Source organism: Budorcas taxicolor, chromosome 13, assembly GCF_023091745.1.
Source record: "Budorcas taxicolor isolate Tak-1 chromosome 13, Takin1.1, whole genome shotgun sequence".
Lineage (NCBI taxonomy): Eukaryota > Metazoa > Chordata > Mammalia > Artiodactyla > Bovidae > Budorcas > Budorcas taxicolor.
This window is the reverse complement of record NC_068922.1, coordinates 77487204-77506638: the sequence shown is the minus strand read 5'-3', so window position 1 is coordinate 77506638 and position 19435 is coordinate 77487204. Positions and strand designations below refer to the sequence as shown.

The 19435-nt window shown below is 49.4% G+C and overlaps 1 protein-coding gene across 1 annotated transcript in view; it reads left to right on the top strand.

The window, feature by feature from the left end:
* The window catches only part of PTGIS (prostaglandin I2 synthase), a 61279-nt gene extending 47011 nt beyond the window's left edge, over positions 1-14268 (top strand). The window contains exons 7-10 of the mRNA XM_052650607.1: positions 5735-5903; positions 6863-7044; positions 8181-8332; positions 10951-14268. Coding sequence (XP_052506567.1) covers positions 5735-5903; positions 6863-7044; positions 8181-8332; positions 10951-11095 — 648 coding nt within the window. The 3' untranslated portion in view covers positions 11096-14268. The remainder of the gene's footprint in view (positions 1-5734; positions 5904-6862; positions 7045-8180; positions 8333-10950) is intronic.
* The last annotated feature ends 5167 nt before the right edge of the window (positions 14269-19435 follow it).

Here is a 19435-nt window from a genome sequence, read left to right as displayed (position 1 = left end):
TCCGACTCTTTGTGACCCCATGGACTGTAGCCCACCAAGCTCCTCTGTCCATGGAATTTTCCAGGCAAGAGTACTGGAGTAGGTTGCCATTTCCTTCTCCAGGGGATCTTCCTGACCCAGGGATTGAACCCGGGTCTCCTGCACTGCAGGCAGACACTTGACTGTCTGAGCCACCAGGGAAGCTCATTTTACTCCTCTGTAAAACAGAGACAGCAAGACCTTCCTTAAGGCATTGTGGGGAGGGTGAAATGAAGTGATCCAGGTAAAGTCCTGTAACTGCTTAGCTGATAACCAGAGCTTAATAACCATATTCAAGGGACTTCCCTGGTGGTCCAGTGGCTGAACTCTGTATTCTCAGTGCTGGGGGCCCAAGTTCAATCCCTGGTCAGGAAACTAGATCCCAAGTGCTGCAACTAGGAATTTCTTACTGAAACTCAAAGATCCCATGTGCCAGAACTAAATATCCTGCATGCTGGAGTGAAGACCTGGTGCAGCCAAATAAATACACAGCTAGATAGATAGATACAATTATTAAAAAGTCATTTAAAAAATTCAAGAAGTATTTAGTGTGCCACCCATGTGCCAGACACCATTCTAGGCGGTGGGGATAGAGCAGTGAGCAGAACCAAGATCCCTGCCCTTAAGGAGCTGACATTCTGGTGAGAGAAGACAGTGGCCAACCTTGTAAGATGTATTGCAGATGATGAGTTCTATGGATAAGGCAGAGAAAGGGAGTGAAGAGGGGCTGCTTTTTTTGAGTGGTCAAGGAAAGCCTCACCAGGAAGGCGGCATCTGAGCAGAAACTCAAAGGCAGCGGAGACATGAGCCATCTAGATGTGTAGGATGGGGAGGGAAGCCAGTGAGTGCGAAGGCCCTCAGGCGGGGACGAGGGTGACACGGCAGGGAGGTGGCAGATGCCAGACCAGGGAGGGCCCTGCAGGCCACGGGGAGGACTTGAAATGGGAACGCTTTAAAGGCTCTGAGCAGAGAAGGGACGTGGCCTGCCTTCTGCTTTAGGGGGGTTATTCTGGCTACGTTGTTGAGAACAGACTGTAGTAGGTGGGGAGTGGCGGCAGGGAGACCAGAGAGGAGGTCTACAGACGATCGGCCGACGGGAAATCACCATCGTGGAGGTGCTGCACCAAGAGGATGAGAAGCAAAAGCGGTGTTTCAGGTCAGACAGACTCGGGTGGAATCCCAGCTGTGCGACCTTGAACAGGTCACTTCAATATCACCATCTGCAAAGAGGAGGTCAGGGTAATAAGAATAACAGCTGTGCACAGAACTGGGTTTTCCCCCTTCGGTAGTTTGATTTTGAGATAATTTTTGGTTATAGGAGAGTCACAAAGATAGTACAGAGAGTTCCCAAATACCCTTCACCCAGCGGCCCCCAGTGTTAACCTCTCACAGAACCACAGAGCATGCGGGGAAACTAAGCCATCAGCACTGCTGACTAGTCATTGAAAGTCCTTACTTTGTTCAGATCTCCCCAGTTTTCCCACTCATGTCCCTTTTCTCTTCCAGGGTCCAGTCCAGGACCAGCTTTGCACATATTCTTTCATTCCCTTAGAAAAAAAATTTAATCCCCCCGAAAATGAAATGTTATCTGTGATCTCCCCCACCCCTCAGTTCTGGGCTCTTTTGAGCCTCAGGTGGACTTGCTCCTGGCAGCCACTCCTCCCGGCGGCGGAAGGCTTCTGTCTTGAATTCTAGCGCAGATCCTAAGTCTGGTACCCACTGGTCCAGCCCAGGTCACCCGTCCCCTCTGAGTCCATCACTGACTGACTGACTGGGCCAGGCCGGCTCCTATGACCACACTGAGGTCTGGAGGGGGTTTGTTCAGCCCCAGACAGTCCACACAGACTTCGAGTGAAGTGGAGGAAGTTCTCCAAAGGAAAACGGGCTGAGGAGCGATGCGGGGCAGGCCTGGCTGCAGGCCAACCCCGCTCCTGTTGACGGACAGTGCGGTGAGGAGGTCACAAGGTGGCGCACGTGAGTCACCGCGCACCGGGTCTCGCCCCCAGGGAGCGCCCCCTGGAGGTCAGCTCTCGGGTGACGTTCACAGAAAAGGTAGAAGAGATCTCGGATGCTGTTCTGGATGCTGCTTTCTGGATGCTGCTGGAAGGTGGACTTTGCTGTGGACGGGAATGAGATGAGACCAGAAGTGTCCTCCTGGGCGAGCTGAGGCAAGGCGCCAGGGGAGAACACTCAACGTCCAGGGTAGTGGTCTAAAGATCTCAAGATTGTGTGATCAGACACGCGCACACTCACACCTCTGTGCAGCCGGGTAGAACACAGTCTTTGTCACCTCGCTGACTCTCCACAGCTTCCTCCTGAAAGCAGAGTTGACTGAGCAGCCTCCTTTCCCAGTCCTGCATTGTAATTAATGAGCAGTGGCCCCCATCTGACCATCTGGACAAGATAAAAGGGCCTTGGCACTGAGTTAACCCAGAGCTGAATTATTTATCGCCTGTATTCCACCGGCTGTTCAAGTGATGGACAGCAAGTGACCTTGCTTGTCTCAGCTGGACCTGAGGTGCTGGAGGAAACCTCAGAGAGAGTCCAGGGCCCCCATGGGTTCTCAGCCTGAGGGAGGGGCCGGTGAGAGGGAGAGACATTTCTGAGCTCAGCCTGAGGAGGGAATCCTTTATACTCCTTGTAGCCACCCCAGGAGTGAGTGTGTTTTTACTCCCATTTTACCAAGAGGGAGGTTCTGAAACCCAGAGAGGGGAGGGGCTTGTACAGAGTCATAGGAAATGGGCAGCCGGGATTTGCACAATTCTGCCTGGACTTGGTCCTGGTCCAGGGCTCTGCCAGCCCACTTCCAGGCTTCCTTGGAGGTCCCCAGCCCAAAGGGACACAAATAATTTATTCAACAAATATCATTAAGCCCTCGCTATACGCTGGGCAGCGGGCAGGACTTGGATGTGCTTAGATTTCCTTTTCAGTTAAAGGTGGGGTGATACCAGTGCCTGCTGGACGAGGGAACCTGGTGCCTCTGAATTCATGAGAAATTCAAGAGAAAGAAAATCCATCCCGCTGTCACTGATGCCCCTCCCAGCTTCTGTCCCAGAAGGCAACCTCAGCTGCCAGGTGTTAGAGTCTTTCCAGAGCTGGTCTGTGCTCCTCATATGTATATGTCCCTCTTTAAATGCACACAAGTGGTAGCACACTGAGCCCCACCCTGCAGCTCGCTTCGGTGCGTCTTGGCTCTAGTCACACATTTGAATGCACAGTCAGTTCCTTTCCAACCACTTCCGGTATCATCATCCTATGGATGGATCATCGTGATCTCACTGATCTCCTGTTGCTAGATATTGAGGTTGCACCCAGTCTTTTGCTGTTACACAACACTGTGATAAATATCCTTGTGCAAATGTCCTTTTGTCCACGTGCAGTTGTGTCTGTAATAGAATTGCTGGGTAAACATGACGTTTGATGACTACTTAATATTCCATTATGAAGATGGGATAGGAGAGTCATTTATGGTAGATGAAAATCTTCCTCCAAATCAAGGTTAATTTGTATTCCAGCCATGTCTGGAGTTCATTTAAGGGTACCCCATACATATTTAGCCACATGCTGAATACCTGAGTGTTACTCAGCCAAGGATGCAGTCTTGGAGCAATATGTTTTTATCCATTTTCCTAATTACCTAACTCCTGAGAAGTTTTACATACTTTTTGTTCAGGAAACAAATAGCTTTCACAATCACCATTGGTTATTGCTGCATTGCTATATCCACATACGATACTCAAATATTTGAAAGCAAACATTCAGATATTGTACCAGTTCCTTATTGTTGCATGACAACTGACCACAAAAACTCAGTGGCATGCCCTGATGAGTGTTTATTTAACTCACCAGTCTGGGGCTGCTAGGAGTCAGCTGGTCTAGACTGGGCTCAACTGGATAGCGCAGCTCTGCTCCGTGTTTCTTGGCCTCCTCTTGGGATCAGGTAGCTCGCCAGGCAAGTGGAAATGCACAAGGTCTCTTAATGCCTGTGTTCAGTCAGTTCTACCTCATTCTGTTGGCCAAAACACATCAATGGCTGAGCCCAAATCCATGGGGCCAGGAAATACATCCTACCCCTTTAATGGGAGGCAGTACAGAGTCACATGGTAAGAGGCATGGATGTACGGAAGCATGGGGAATTGGGGCTAAGGATGCATCCATCCTCAGATTTAACAATAATCTTTGTTTTTAAAATCTTTTCTTGAATTTATTACAATATTGCTTCTGTTTTATGTTTTGGTTTTTTGCTGGCAAGGCATGTGGAATCTTAGCTTCCTGACCAGGGATCAAACCCATCCCCCCTGCACTGGAAGGTGAAATCTTAACCACTGGCCTGCCAGGGAAGTCCCAACAGAAATCTTAATAGATACATTGTGTTCTTATTACCAACATTTTCACTGATTCAGTTCCTTTCAGTTCAGTTGCTCAGTTGTGCCCGACTCTTTGCGACCCCATGGACTGCAGCAAGCCAGGCTGCCCTGTCCATCACCAACTCCCGGACCTTGCTCAAACTCATGTCCATCAAGTCAGTGATGCCATCCAATCATCTCATCTTCTGTTGCCCCCTTCTCCTGCCTTCAGTCTTTCCCAGCATCAGGGTCTTTTCCAGCAAGTCCCTTCTTCACATCAGATGGCCAAAGTATTGGAGTTTCAGCTTCAGCATCAGTCCTTCCAATGAATATTCAGGACTGGTTTCCTTTAGGATGGACTGCTTGGATCTCCTTGCAGTCCAAGGGACTCTCAAGAGTCTTCTCCAACACCATAGTTCAAAAGCATCAGTTCTTTGGTGCTTAGCTTTCTTTATAGTCCAACTCTCACATCCATACATGACTACGGGAAAAACCATAGCTTGGACTAGATGGACTTTTGTCAGCAAAGTAACGTTTCTGCTTTTTGATATTCTGTCTACGTTGGTCATAGATTTTCTTCCAGGGAGCAAGCATCTTTTAATTTCATGGCTGCAGTCACCATCTGCAGTGATTTTGGAGCCCCCCAAAATAAAGTCTGTCACTGTTTCCATTGTTTCCCTATTTGCCATGAAGTGATAAGACCGGATTCCATGATCTTAGTTTTTTGAAAGTTGAGTTTTAAGCGACTTTTTCACTCCCTTCTTTCATTTTCATCAAGAGGCGCTTTGGTTCTTCTTCCCTTTCTGCCATAAGGGTGGTGTAATCTGCCTATCTGAGGTTATTGAGAGTTCTCCCGGCAATCTTGATTCCCCCTTGTGTTTATCCAGTGCAAAATTTCTCATGCTGTACTGTGCATAGAAGTTAAATAAGCAGGGTGACAGTATACAGCCTTGATGTACTCCCTTCTCAATTTGGAACCAGTCTGTTGTTCCATGTCCAGTTCTAACTGTTGCTTCCTGACCTGCATACAGATTTCTTAGGAGGCAGGTAAGGTGGTCTGGTTAGCTACAGAGATTCACTGAAATCACTGTGAATAGTTCACCGATTAGCTGCAGAGATTACATGTGTGACCTCAGCGCAGTCATTTTGCTCAAGGTCCGGGACACCAAGAACGGCCTTGAAGTAGGCACGGGGCTATGCCAAAACCGCAGAGCATGTTTGAGCCATGTCCTGAGCTGAAGGTAGACGGGGGTCATGCGGGGGGTGGAGTGGGAACCCAGGCTTCCCAACCCCTGTACCTGGGCCAGGGCTCATGGCACAGACCAATCAACTCTCACCCCAGCTTTGCCCTCTGGGGCTTCTTATTGCAGGGGAACATGGGTCCTGCCGCCTTCTGGCTCCTGCTCTTTCTCCTCAAGAACCCTGAGGCCCTGGCCACCGTCCGTGGAGAGCTAGAGACTGTCCTCTTGGGAGCAGAGCAGCCCATTTCACAGATGACCGGCCTCCCGCAGAAAGTTCTGGACAGCATGCCTGTACTGGGTGAGACACCCTCCAAGAGAGCCCTAAAGACCTGGGCATCATGGGCACCCCCCCAAGCCCTTCCTCCCCATCATGGGTTCCCATCAGTTCCTCTGACCTAAGGCCCCTGCCCTGGGCCTCCTATCTTCACAGACCTGGTGTCTCCACGCCCCGGTCTTCACTACCTGAGTCTCATGGTCTAGTGGGAGGCTTTTGGTTGCAGATGGCAGAAAACCTAACTTAAAGGGGCTGAAGCAGTAAAGAGATTTCTCTGGGGGCAGGTAACTAAAAAGTCTAGAGGGACTAGCTCCAGGCCCAGGTAGATCCAGGTGGTTTAACGACACCCTCGGGTCTCAGTCTCTCTCCGTCCTCAGCTCCATTTTCCGCTCCAGTCTCGAGCTGGCAAGATGGCCACCAGTGGCGCCAGGTTGCCTGCCTGGGGAGGGTGTGCGTCCCTGCCACGTTCCTAGCCAAAGTCCCAGGAATGGCTTTCATTGGCTCTTTTCAGGTCATGTGCCCATCCGGAGCCAATCATGAGGTTCGGAGGGTTGGGCTGCTCTGATTAGCCAGTCGCAGTGCAATCCCAGGTGTTGGGTGTGGAATGCGCAGCCCAACCCTTGAGGGCGGTAACGGGGTGGTCCCCGGAAGAAAACAGGGAACTGTTTCCTGAAGGAGGCCGTCTGTTGGGCAGACAGACATAGCCAAACCCCGCTGTCTCTCCAGCCCTCTCGGATATCTGCCTGCCTCCCACCTTCCCACGCAGCTTCTTTTAGGATCAGACCCAGAACTTCATGTCCGGGGTCTCTGCGGCAAATGCCTCTCATCATGCGGCCGGTTTTGACCTGGCTTTGTGATGGCGGGCGAGCCATGCACCCTCTCTGTCTCTGCACCTGCCTCTGTCAGATGAGGGCCAGGGGGTGGCATTTCAGTGGTGGAGGGGACCCCGTTGACCGTTCCCTCCTTGAACCTGCCCCGTGCAGACAGCGTGCTGAGTGAGAGCCTCAGGCTCACCGCCGCGCCCTTCATCACCCGCGAAGTCGTGGCCGACCTGGCCTTGCCCATGGCGGATGGGCGGGAATTCAGCCTGCGACGTGGGGACCGCCTCCTCCTCTTTCCCTTCCTGAGTCCCCAGAAGGACCCGGAGATCTACACAGACCCGGAGGTAAAAGGCACACCAGGGGTCGTGGGAGGAAATGAGTGGATTCACGTTCAGCGGCAGCCCGTTGGGCTCTTTATTTGCCGTGAATCCTGGCCCAGATTACTGTCACCTCTGTGTGTCTATTTCCTCACCTGCGAAATGGACCTCGTAATAGCATCTACTGCCATGGGGTTGTCAGGAAGATTACATGTGATTATGTTAAGAAAGATCTTCACAGCACCTGGTACACACTAAGCACCTTGCAAGAGCCAGCTGAGCAATTTTTCCTATTTTTAGCATCTTATAATGTTAGCTTCTCAACGCTTTTCCATCTCCCAGATTTCGAAATGTGGCAAACTTTCATGATTTCTAACAGTTGGGGATGTTTACTGTGTGCCATGTTCTGTACTATACATGCATGCACCCACCACCTATCCATCCATCCATGCATGCATCTACCCACCATCCATCCCTGCATGCATCCATCCACCATCCATCCATACATCCATCCATCCATGCAGCAATCATCAACTCACTTTCCCATCTGTCTGTCCACTGGTCCAGTCACCTATCCTTCCACCTACTCTGTCCAAAAAGCCCCGTGCTCAAATACACTCTTCACGTTACCACTCTACAATGTAACCAGAGGAAACTGGCATTCTCTTTTGTAAAAAATCATTTTAATTTCATTTATTTTAAATTGTTTTATGTTTAAAATGATATATACTTTAAGACAGAAATATAGACATATATATATTTACAAATAAAAATCTGTCTTCGTTCCCCTTCCCCTCCAGTTCCTCAGGGTTCCCTAACTGTGGTTGGGAGCGGGTCCTTTAGATATTTATGTCTTTTTATAGACACACAACATGCTCACACTCATGTGAATAAGTGTGTGTTTGTATAGTCACAGAATCACACAATATTCTGGCACTTTGTTTTTCACCCAACAACCAGTCTTGAAAGTCAGCACACACAGACTAAGCTCAGCCTTATCATTAGCTGCCACCATTTTTAGCCAGTCCCTGTCAGTTGAGCTTTACATTGTGTCCACTGTTTCTTTATTATAAACAAGACTGTGATAAACATCTTCAGACGTTTTTCTCCATACATCCCTGTTTGGGGGATGGAGTTAGAAAGGGACCTTCTTCCTGTTTCAGGTATTTAAATACAACCGATTCCTGAACCCTGATGGATCAGAGAGGAAAGACTTTTACAAAGATGGGAAACGACTGAAGAACTACAGCCTGCCGTGGGGAGCAGGGCATAATCAGTGCCTGGGGAGGGGTTACGCCGTCAACAGCATCAAGCAGTGAGTACCGGGCACATGGAACCACGGGCCCCGTGCACTTTGGCCCTCAGATAACAAACCAGGGGTATGACATCGCCTGTCCTTCTGTTCAGCTGGGTAACCTCTGCCTCTGTTTCCGCAACTGTAAAATAGGGGTACTGATCATCTTACATCCCAAAGGTGTCGGGAAGAGTAAATGGGACCTTTCTAGGTACTTCAGCCACTGCCTGGCTCATTGTAGGCTTTTAATACAAGTTATGATTGTAATTACTACTATTACGACTTTCATGTGCAGGCATTATGCTAGTGAATGAGCACATTCCGTTAACCTTTGGCCTCAGTTTTCACAGCAGTAAAATGGAGATCATTTACAGTTAGTTCCACTCTAAAACTTCCAGTGCATTCTTGAAAATCCCTGCGCTGTGGGAAACCACACAATAAAAACCACAGGGCTGTGGTGGAGATAGGGCCGGGGCCCAGCACTCAGAAACCTCATCAGTGTCGCAGAAAGAGAACGCACCCTGGAGAATACGGTAGCGCAGGTTTATTGTTGTTGTTCAGTCGCTCAGTCGTGTGACTCTTTGCGACCCCGTGGACTGCAGCACGCCAGGCCTTCCTGTCCATCACCAACTCCTGGAGCTTACTCAGACTCATGTCCATCGTGTCGGTGATGCCATCCAGCCATCTCATCCTCTGCCGTCCCCTTCTCCTCCCGCCTTCAATCTTTCCCGGCATCAGGGTCTTTTCCAAGTGAGTCAGTTCTTCACATCAGGTGGCCAAAGTATTAGAGTTTCAGCTTCAGCATCAGTCTTCCAATGAATATTCAGGGTTGATTTTCTTTAGGGTTTACTTTAGGGCCCTACCACAGGTTTACACATGTTAAATGGAATAAATAGAAACACCTAAGTGGTACAATAAATACGGTGCTTTACTTTGGCGATGACCTGACGTTTGCCGTGGAAGTGGGCATCGGATGGAGCGTTGAGTCACACTGAAGCCTGGGAGGGGGGTTATCTGAGGTTGGACGCCTGATGGGAATGGTGTGACTCACCACCCACCTGGTGTACTGAGGTAGCTAGGGGACAGAGTTTAGGTGTGTGCATTTTGTGAATTCCTGCTCAGCTTCATTCAGCTGGGTGCAGTTTTTCATTCTCTTAGTGTTCCTTGCGGATGAAGTGACCACAGGCAGACGTGAAATTTGCGTTACGCTTTGTTTTCACCCTGATGGATGAATCCCACTGGCACGAATTCTCGTGTTCAAAACAAATGTTACAGCAGAACTGACTGTAGTTCCTACTGCAGGAAGTTTTGGGACAGATGAAAGACATAATGGATACGAAATGCTTAGCAAAGTGTCTGGCACGCAGAGTCCAATAGGTTAGCTAATCTGTTATTTTTGTCTCAGTTCATCGTCATGATAACTGACTCTACAGGTCAAAGCATTCCTCATGGTCAGGCACCTGGTGAATGAAAGTGCCAGGCTCCAAATCTGGGTGTGGGTACAGACCCCCCAACACACTGGTATAAACTCCCCCTCTACCACCCTGCAGCTTCAGAGCTGGAAGGAACACAGCCCACCCCTTTGACCCTCCTTGACCAGATGGGGAAACTGAGGCCCAGGGTGGGGAAGAAACCCGACAGGAGTCACATGCCCTTAAGAGGCAGAGCCCGAGTCTGCGCCCAGCTCCCCTGCCCAGAGCGCTGACTTTGCTCTGTCCTCATCTTCCCTCTTTTGCACTTGTCTAGTCAGATGAAAGGGTCTTCCCTGCTGTGTGTTGTGCCAGCATTGGGCACCTGGGTGGCAGTGGGGGCGGGGTGGATGGTAGGGCCCAGAGGAATAGAGGATCAGGCTGAGCTTAACTAACACAGGCAGAGGTATGATCCGGCTGGTGGAGCCAGTTCACACTGCAGGGGGTTGGCCTGCCTCCCCTTTTATGGGCCCACCGATGGCATCATCACACGGTTCGTGTACTTGTCAGGACAGCGTCCAGGTGATGGCCGTGCCTACTGTGCGTCCTGCTCTCCCAGCGTCCCCATGGCTGTCCGGAGGAGGGGTGCCCGCTTCTGATCTCACGAAGGCGGCTGTGGTTTAGCAGCAGCCCAGACCAGGGTAGACAGTCGGGGTTCCAGGAGTTTGCTGGGGCCTGGGCTGAGGATGGTGGGAAGAATCAGGAAGGGTCAGTGTCCGTATTAACCAGGAGAAGCTCAGTTTTGTTGCTGTGGCAAATGACACCCAAGTCGACCCCCAAGCTTGTACAGGTTTGGTTCCCACTCATACAGTGTCAGCTGTGGGTTTGGGGGGTTGCTCTTCACCTCCATGCAGGGACTCAGGGGCCAGGTTCTTCCCGTCTTCCAACCCCATCGTCTCCACATGAAGCCCAGGCAGCCAGGAGAGCTGGAGAGCAGGCACTGGCTCTGAAATGCTTTGGTTGGAATTGACACATGTCATGCCTGCCCACAGCCTGTCAGCCAGGACTCAGAAGCGTGTGGCCTTTGTGCTCTGCTTGCTCACCCTCCTTTCCCAGTTTTCCCAGAGTGAGAGCTGGGGTCAGACCAGGAGGAAGCCCTTGTTTTCCTGCCTGACTTTGAATGGACGCCCCTCTTTCCCTCTTCATGCCTCTGACACTGCCTCTCTCCAGATTCGTGTTCCTTGTGCTGACGCAGTTTGACCTGGAGCTGATCACCCCGGACGTGGACATCCCCGAGTTTGACCTCAGCAGGTACGGCTTCGGGCTGATGCAGCCGGAACACGATGTTCCCATCCGCTACCGCATCCGGCCGTGAGCTCCACTCGCCCAGCCTACCCCATCACCCAACTTCCCGTGCCTGCGTTCAGCCCGGGTGCCAGGCTTTGAACATCCAATGGTTCCAGCATTACCCCTTCCCTGCTGTTTTTCAGAAGACTGTGCCTGGGGGTGGTGGAGGGGGGCGGGGGAGAAGGAGAGTGAAGAAAAGACACCAAAAGCTGCACAGATTATCTGCGGCAAAGTTCCAACATGAGACTCTGTCTGCTCCCAGCTCCTCCCACCGTTATGAAATCCGCTAAAGCTACGGGTGCCTGTGCTCAGTCGCTCAGTCGTGTCTGATTCTTTGTGGCTCCATGGACTGTAGTTTGCCAGGCTCCTCTGTCCACGGAAATGTTCCAGGCAAGAATACTGAAGTGGGTTGCCATTTCCTGCTCCAGGGGATCTTCCCAACCCAGGGATCGAACATGCATCTCTTGGGTTGCTAGCACTGGCAAGTGGATTCTTTATATTATGCCACCTAAAGCTGCAGCAGACAGGGCACACTAAGAGACCTCCTAACTGCTCTGTCCCCAACCCCTAAGGGATTGCCATCCAATGCCCTGGGTGTGGTCCAGGTCATAACGAGTCAAAGCAGACGCTGGCCATAAAAAGGCCATTCAGGGCCGAGCAGTACATCTGTTGATATAAACTCTGTCCCTGAACTGTTATTAAACTACCTAAAGCCAAAGGGTCTCTTAGCATATCCGCTTTCCTGGGTGTCCCCTTCACTGGACACCTCCCCCATCTCTCCGTTTACACCGGTCCTTGAGAAAACGCAGGAGGGTTTCCCGAGGCTGGGGCTTCCACGGGCTGGGGGCGGCCTCTGGATGCAGGGCTCTGAGGAGCAGGCTTCTCAGCATTAACAGTTCCAGGCTCCACATGGGATGGGCTGTCCTGGCGCTGGGACTCAGGCAGGGAATTAGCAGGACACAGCCCAGACTGGGTGGCCCCTGTGAAAGCAAGCAGCCAGAACTCCTGGGGCTAGTGGAGCCAAACAAGAGGAGACCTTGGTTTCCTCCATTCTAGCTCAGGAGCTCCAGCTCTGGGCCCCATCTAGATTGCAGGCCTGTTTCGTTTGGCCCACATTTATAGAAAATACGGTAATGTTACCTTGTCATCTTTGGAAGAGTTGATTGAAAATGTCCAACTTCTCTTGAAGGCTTGAAAGATCTGTCCACACTGGGCCTGTGTTCCCGAGGGCCACTGTTAGCCAGAGCCGAGTAGCAGCTGTCTGCCTTATCCGGTGCCCATCTCTGGTTCACCAGCATTTCTACTTTCTGCTTTTCCATCCACAGTACCTCCTGTCCCCCAAAGGCACCGGTTTGAGAACCCTGTTCCTGCTTTTGGAGGTGGTATTGTAGGAGGTGTAGGGTCCTGCTGATGGATTGTTTCTCAGACCACCGGTCCTTCCTGTCCTGGGTGTGCCACCCTTCGATCAAACAGATCAGTGACGACAACTTGCCTTTGCATTTAGGGAGGAAAAAAAAACAAAGAGAAAAATTACCTGGAAGCCGTTATTAGGATGATAAGTATTCTTGTTAATATTAGGTCCTGCTTATTGAAGACCCTCTAAATGCCTGTGACAGGACCAGCTTCTATTTTGACGGCATCTCTGGGAAGAGAGGATGGTTACATGCTCTTTATAGATGAGGAAATGGGCTTCAGAAAGGGGAAGTGACTTGCACAGCTTACAAGCTGATAGAATCTCACAGACTTACTCTCCCAGCAGCAAATGCTAGATGGGCAGCTCTGTACTCCTCGAGCTCAGAGGGGTGGTGGAGGGGCAGGGGCAGTTCTGTTTGGCATCAGACAGCAGACAGGGCCAGAGGCACCCACGGGTGGATGCGTCTCATGAGATGCAGACACACGTACACACACGTAACTAGGTTTCTTTAGCTTTAGCTGGAGGGATAAGGAAGACCTGAAGTCTCTGAATGTTCTCTTCTCAGAGAGGCACCAGGGCTTGGGGGCTTCCCTGGCCCCCAGCCTCCAGGCGGCCCCAGGATTCCCAGACAGTCCGTGATTGGCAGGAGGCAGGCTATCCCTAGGGAAACCCATCTTCACGCCTGGGTGACCCCCGCTGCCGCCTGCTTCTTAACTCTGCAGGAAATCAGAGCTGGCAGTCTCCTGTGGGAGGAGGAGCCGGTTTCCATGGCAACCCTCAGCTGCCTTATCCTGACTAGGAAGGGAAGGAAGGAGGCCGGCAGAAATAGCTCCGGGAAGATCTCTGGCGCGTGGCTTCTACCCTGATGCGCTCGGGAAAAGCCCTCTGATTATCCCCTTCCACATTAGGGCTGCTTCGTCGCTGAGACTAGATCTCACCCATGTTCAAAAAAGAGCCTGTTCCCTTTAAAGGGGACACCTCCTTGGAGCCACAATCATTAGGAAGAGACAATTCTCCCACCAGGCAGCCCCAGCTGGTATCGGAGATCAAGTACAGCTTGAGAGAAAGTGCTTTGAACCCACCTTTGTTTTCATCTTTTTCTTTTTTCCCTTTCTTCTAAAAATACCGAGGTCGGAAATACCCAGACATTGACCTAATGGAGTGTTTCTGTACCACGTCATGATTATTATTTTTTTGCTGTATTTTGTATTGTTGTTTACCAGTTTATTTCCTTTAAATGGTCTCATTTTTTTAAACTTAAATTTGTTTAAAAAGGGAGCTTCTTTCCCACTGCCGGTAACTAACAACATGTATCACTTGCTGCCAAAAATAGAAAGTGACTGTGAAAGATAAATCTGCTGGGGAGGGGTCCCCTGTGCTGGTGTCACCAAGGCTCAGAGCCTGAGCTCTGTCTCTTCTGAGTTACAAAGGGAACAGACAGGTGTTTGAGTGGCGTTACGACCATGCCAGCAGCACCCTGAGACTTGGTCCTCGACAGTCACAGGGTGAAGGGGACGGGAAGAGGAGCGAGGTGCCCACCCCACAGGGGGGCATCATGCCCAGCACGAGGGCCACCCTGGGTCATCTCCCACCAGTGCTTCCCGCCCACAGTGAGCGGGGGACATCCCACCTGCCCGTTCTCCAGGTGGAGAAACCAGCCCTGAGAGTTGAATCTTCTGGCCCAATGACATTCGTCTGGATGTTTTTTGTTGTTGTTTTTAAAGACGGTGTTTTGTGAGTAGCAGTGATTGTTCCGCCTTGCTGTTTTAATAAAGAATTCTATTTTTATATGATATTGTCGAGCAGAAATGTGCTGAAATACATCAAATCATTCTTGTTTGTGGACTGCCTCTGACTGTGAGTCAGATTAAGAGTCGACTATGTCCAGAGAGGCGAGCTTAGCGCCTGGGAAGGGAATGGAGCACCTGAGTGCCTGGCTCTGGGACACAGCCTTTCATGGACAGAATCAAGTCACACCCCCCAGCCTCCCGCCAAGTGACATGACCGTCTCCATTTTAGAGGAGGAAACTGAGGGTCAGAGAGTGATGTGGCTGGCCAGGATCACGCGATTAATTAGTAGACCTGGGATTCAAGCACAGGCTCCCTGCCTCCTGAGACCAGGCTCAGAATCTATCAACAATCCTCCTGAGGGCAGAGGAGGGACCAGGTGTCCATAGAGGACCTTGGGGAAGAGGCTTACCACCCAAAGTAAACCAAGCAGAGAGAGTCTCTTACAAATTTGCGACATGTTCCCTATGCTTCATGTAAATATATGCATTTGTTTTAATATTTAAAAGAAGGGGAGAGAAGCTTTTTCTTTTTTTTTTTGGCCACACCTCGAGGCATGTGGGATCTTAGTTCCCTGACCAGGCATTGAACCTATGCCCCTTGCAGTGAAATGCAGAGTCCTAACCACTGAACCACCAAGGAGTTCCTGGGAAGAAATTAATTAAATTAGCTTTGGGAAAACTTGAAAAGGGAAAATTGCTTTTTTCCCCTCTCAAATCTTTAAGAAAAAATGCTGTCCTGAGCCAAATGTCGTATCAGTTTCCTCATCTGTGGGGGCCCACGGAGGCACATTTGGTGGGATTGGATTGGGCTGTAACAGACATCCGAAAGTTACACAGCAGTACTTTACACATTAAGATGTTTATATTCAATACAGCAGACATTGCTTTCTCCCTGATACAGATACAGGAGATCAGAGGTGGTATGGCATCTCCACACCAGGCTCTTCCTTTTGGTCCCTCCAGCATCATCTGTAACCAGTGATTTCTACCTCAGGGTCCAGGATGTCTGCTTGGGCTCCTGCCATTTTGTCCACATTCCAGCCAGCAGGAAGGAGAGAGGAGCAAAGAGAAAAATCTGCTTCTATCTCATTGGTCACAGTTTAGTTGCATGACACTCCTTACTGCATAGGAGTCTGGGAAATGTAGTCTTTCTCTCCGGGAGACCGACATGTGCCTGAGGAGGGGACTGTACCCCAGCTTGAGAAGTGCTGCACTGTGCTCTCTTGTTTACCAGCCCTGCTCTGAGCCACACGCAGGGCCAGAGGGACAACACTTGGCTTCTCTGAGCCATTGACTTTATCAGCAGTCTGCAGCTCCAGGGTTTTGACCTTTCAGATTCTGTTCCATAAAAGTTAACAGAAAGACTCCAGAGTTTTATTTTGCCAGGTAAGAACATTAAGAAATGCATTTGTCATTTACTTCCATTAACAATCTGTGAATGGACATTTGAATACCCCTCACACAGAAAAGTAGCTTCCATATCAGAATGAAACAGTCACTCAAGAGTCAATATTAAATAACTCCAAAGTGGAAACAACCCCAATGTCCTCCAGCTGAGGAGTGGATAAACACAATGTGATATGTTCATACAACGGAACACTAATTGTCAATGAAAAGAAATGATGTACTGTTCCATGGTACAACATAGATAATCTTCAAAAAACATATACCTAGCAAGAGAAGCCAGTCACAAAAAGTGCACATTGTATGACTCCATTTATGTGAAATGTCCAGAATCGGTAAGTCAATAATGGCAGAAAGTAGGTTAGTAGTTTCCAGGGGTTAAGGAGTGAAAGTTGTGGGGAGAAGGAGAGGCTTTTTTACACCCTGATGGTAAATATCAGATCAGTTACTCCCTTGTTTAAAACCCGTCAACTCCATTGCAATAAACTCCAGACACCTCCAGACAACCCTCACCTACATGGTCTTTCTCTCCTCTGTTTTTCTCTCCCACTCCTCAGTCCATTCTTGCCTTCCCATACTCTGCCCTAGCCACAGCTGCCATCTTCTATCTCCTTCAGCCCTCTAGCCTGCCGCGGGCCTTTGCACCTGCTCTCCTTTCCTTTATGGCTGTATGATCACTCTGGCTTAAGACTCATCAGCATCATCACTCTCTCAGGGATTTCTTGAGCTGAAGTCACTGCCTTACCTTCCCATTCTTCTTCTTTTTTTTTTTTTGATTCCCTATGCATTTTTATTCTCCAATTTAGTCAATTTTTCATCTTCCCTGCACTTAGAGGCTGCCTATGAAGTCATTACCACCGATTGTGTTAGCTGTTGTAAATAAATAATCGTTGCTTGGACTGTCTGCATGGTGGGAGGTGGAAAGGACTACTTCTGAGCATAAACTTCCTGGGGCTCAGCCCAAGAAGGAGGACGGGGAGGATCACCATATTCTGCACAGCACAGCAGCAGATGTTTTCTAAAGGAAGGAGGGTTTTAAAGCAACAACGAACCTTTCAGCAGAAATGATACCACCATCCTGACAATCGCCCATTTTGTTCTGGCAGAAGATTGTATTGATTTGGGGGCTTCCCTGTTCGCTTAGATGGTAAAGTATCTGCCTGCAGTGTGGGGGACCCAGGTTTGATTCCTAGGTCGGGAAGAGTCCCTGGGGCAAGAACTGGCAACCCACTCCAGTATTTTTGCCTGGAGAATCCCATGGACAGAGGAGCCTGGTGGACCAGGAGCCATGCAACCATGGGGTCACAAAGAGCTGGACATGACTGAGCGACTAGACAGCATGACATGACGTGATTAAAATCAGAACATGAGGATAGACCGTCATGACATGTGTGCTTCTTGGATACATGCTAAGATAAGCAAGAGGGAGATATTTCACAGCCCACCTTTAAAAATTAAGTGGTGTACAATACGATATAATGTTCCATGCATGCTCAGTCACTCAGTCACGTCCGACTCTTTGAGACTTCATGGACTGTATCCCACCAGGCTCCATGGAATTTTCCAGGCAGGAATACTGGAGTGAGTTGCCATCTCCTACTCCAGGGGCTCCAATTATTCGCGCTCTCGCACTTTTACTTCCTTCCTTCACAGTGAGTATCGATATTAGATTATTTTTAAATCTCTCTGCTTAGGTCTCCTGTTTAAATGTGAGCTCCGGGAAGGTAGGTTGGTTTCACCACTGCTGCATTCCCAGCTTGCAACCTAAGCTCAACACCTAGTCGGTGCTTGGGGAATATGTGCTAATATGTAAGCGAACAGCCTTTTTCTCAACTTGGGAGAGTTTTTCCTTTAGACAGTGAGGAGTCATAAAGGATTATAAGCAGGGGAGTGAGTTGGTCACACTTATCCCTTTAAAGGTCAACCTCGTCACAGCAGGGAGGTTGGAGTCAAGGAAGTATAAAACTAGGGAAGGCAGATGAGAAAGGAGACAGAGATCAGGTCAGCATAGACAAGGGCGATGGGAAAGAGGCAGAAGAGAGATCAGTCCCCAAAGACCAGGAGGGCTGGATTTAATGAAATATTATCTTTGGAGAATCAGTTAATTAGCTCTTGATCTCTGTGGCTTTGATTTCCTCCTTTTGCTGACTCGTGCCTTTTCTGTTGCCTCTTGGAATTCCCAGGCTCTTCTGTGGGGAAGAGGTATCAGTTTACCTGTAATTGCTCTGCTGGAAGGCCATGCCTCAGTTCATCCTGTATTTCATCATTGTTTGGCCACAGACCCTGGATGGAAGTCAGTGGCTTTGGCAAAGTCCAGGCCAGCAAGGAGCTCATGGACTACGTGCAGGTTTACCAATCTCCCTCTGTGAGGACCCTCTGGTGGCATCCACATTTTCTCCCAGGGAGGGAGTTCAAGAGATCAGGCCATGGCTTAGCACAGAGCATTACCTGTAGTAAACCCTTCAAAACGGTAGGTGGTAGATGGTGGGGATGTCTGAGAAAGTGCATAGATTCGTGGGTGACTAGGTGGGTAGATGCGTTAATGTCTGGGCCGGATGAGTGATTGGGTAGGGATGAATGAGTAGGTAGAGGCATGGGTGAGTGGATGGTAGGTGAATGAGTGAATAGGTGGCTAAGTGATTGGGTATATGGATGGATGGGTGAATGATTGGATGGATGAATGGGTAGAATGATGGATGGAAAGAGGCTATATGGGTGGGTAGATTCATGGATAAATGGTAGGTGAGTGAATGAGTGGGTGGAAAGATGGATACTGGGTAGAATACATGAATGAATGGAAAGAAAGTTGGATGAGTGAGCAAGTGAATACACGGATTGATGGGTAAGTAAGTAAATAAATGGGTGGCTGTATATCTGGGTAGTTTGGTGGCTGAGTATATGGGTGGACACAAAAGATGAAAAGAAGAATGGGAAAATGTTTAGGTTGATCAGAAAACCAAGCACACCCACTTTCCAGAAACCTAGGCCAGAAACTCAGGGCTTGATAAAGGTAATCAAGCTAGCATAGAACAGGCAGTAGAATCAAACATCTGGTCACTCAAGGATCATCCAACAGCTAACTGCTCAATGTTAGCTGCTGTTATTGTGCTTGTTAGTATTGTTACTAATGTTGTCTTAATATGAACTTGTTAGTGCTATGTATGGTGCTAAGCACTTCATGTGCCTTATCTCATTAGTCCCTCCCAGCAACCCTGGGAGGTAGATTCTATCATTAACCCCATTTTACTCATGATTATGATTATGATTATTTGATTTTATTATTATTATTGGGTCAAAAGAAAAACAGGCAAAAAGACCAGAATCCAAGCTACTAGAAAAATCCCTGGGGCTACTGGAATTGTATCTGGGCAAGGCCATAGCATAGAGCGGTTGTCCTGAGTGACAGCCACTCAGAGATGTCAATTATTTCCCTTGAGCCTTTGAGTACCCCCATAGCCACTCTCGGAAAACAATGATTCCTTCCCAAGGGTCCATGGGCAGAGGCGGGAGGGGATTAATTAGTTTGCTCGGTACCCAGAAGTGCCCAGAAACCTGAGTAAGACACTTAGTGGGGTTATAAATAAGTGATGCCTGGTAGTTTGGAGTCCAAGAAAAAAATCTGACTCCAAACGGACATGTCTCTTGCCAGCCCAGCTTAGAGGGGGATTCACTTGTATTTACATGGATGAATTAGGCTGACTTGACCTCACACAGCCTCAGGGAAGCTCTCAACACCTCTCAGCGGGCAGTCTGCCAAGAG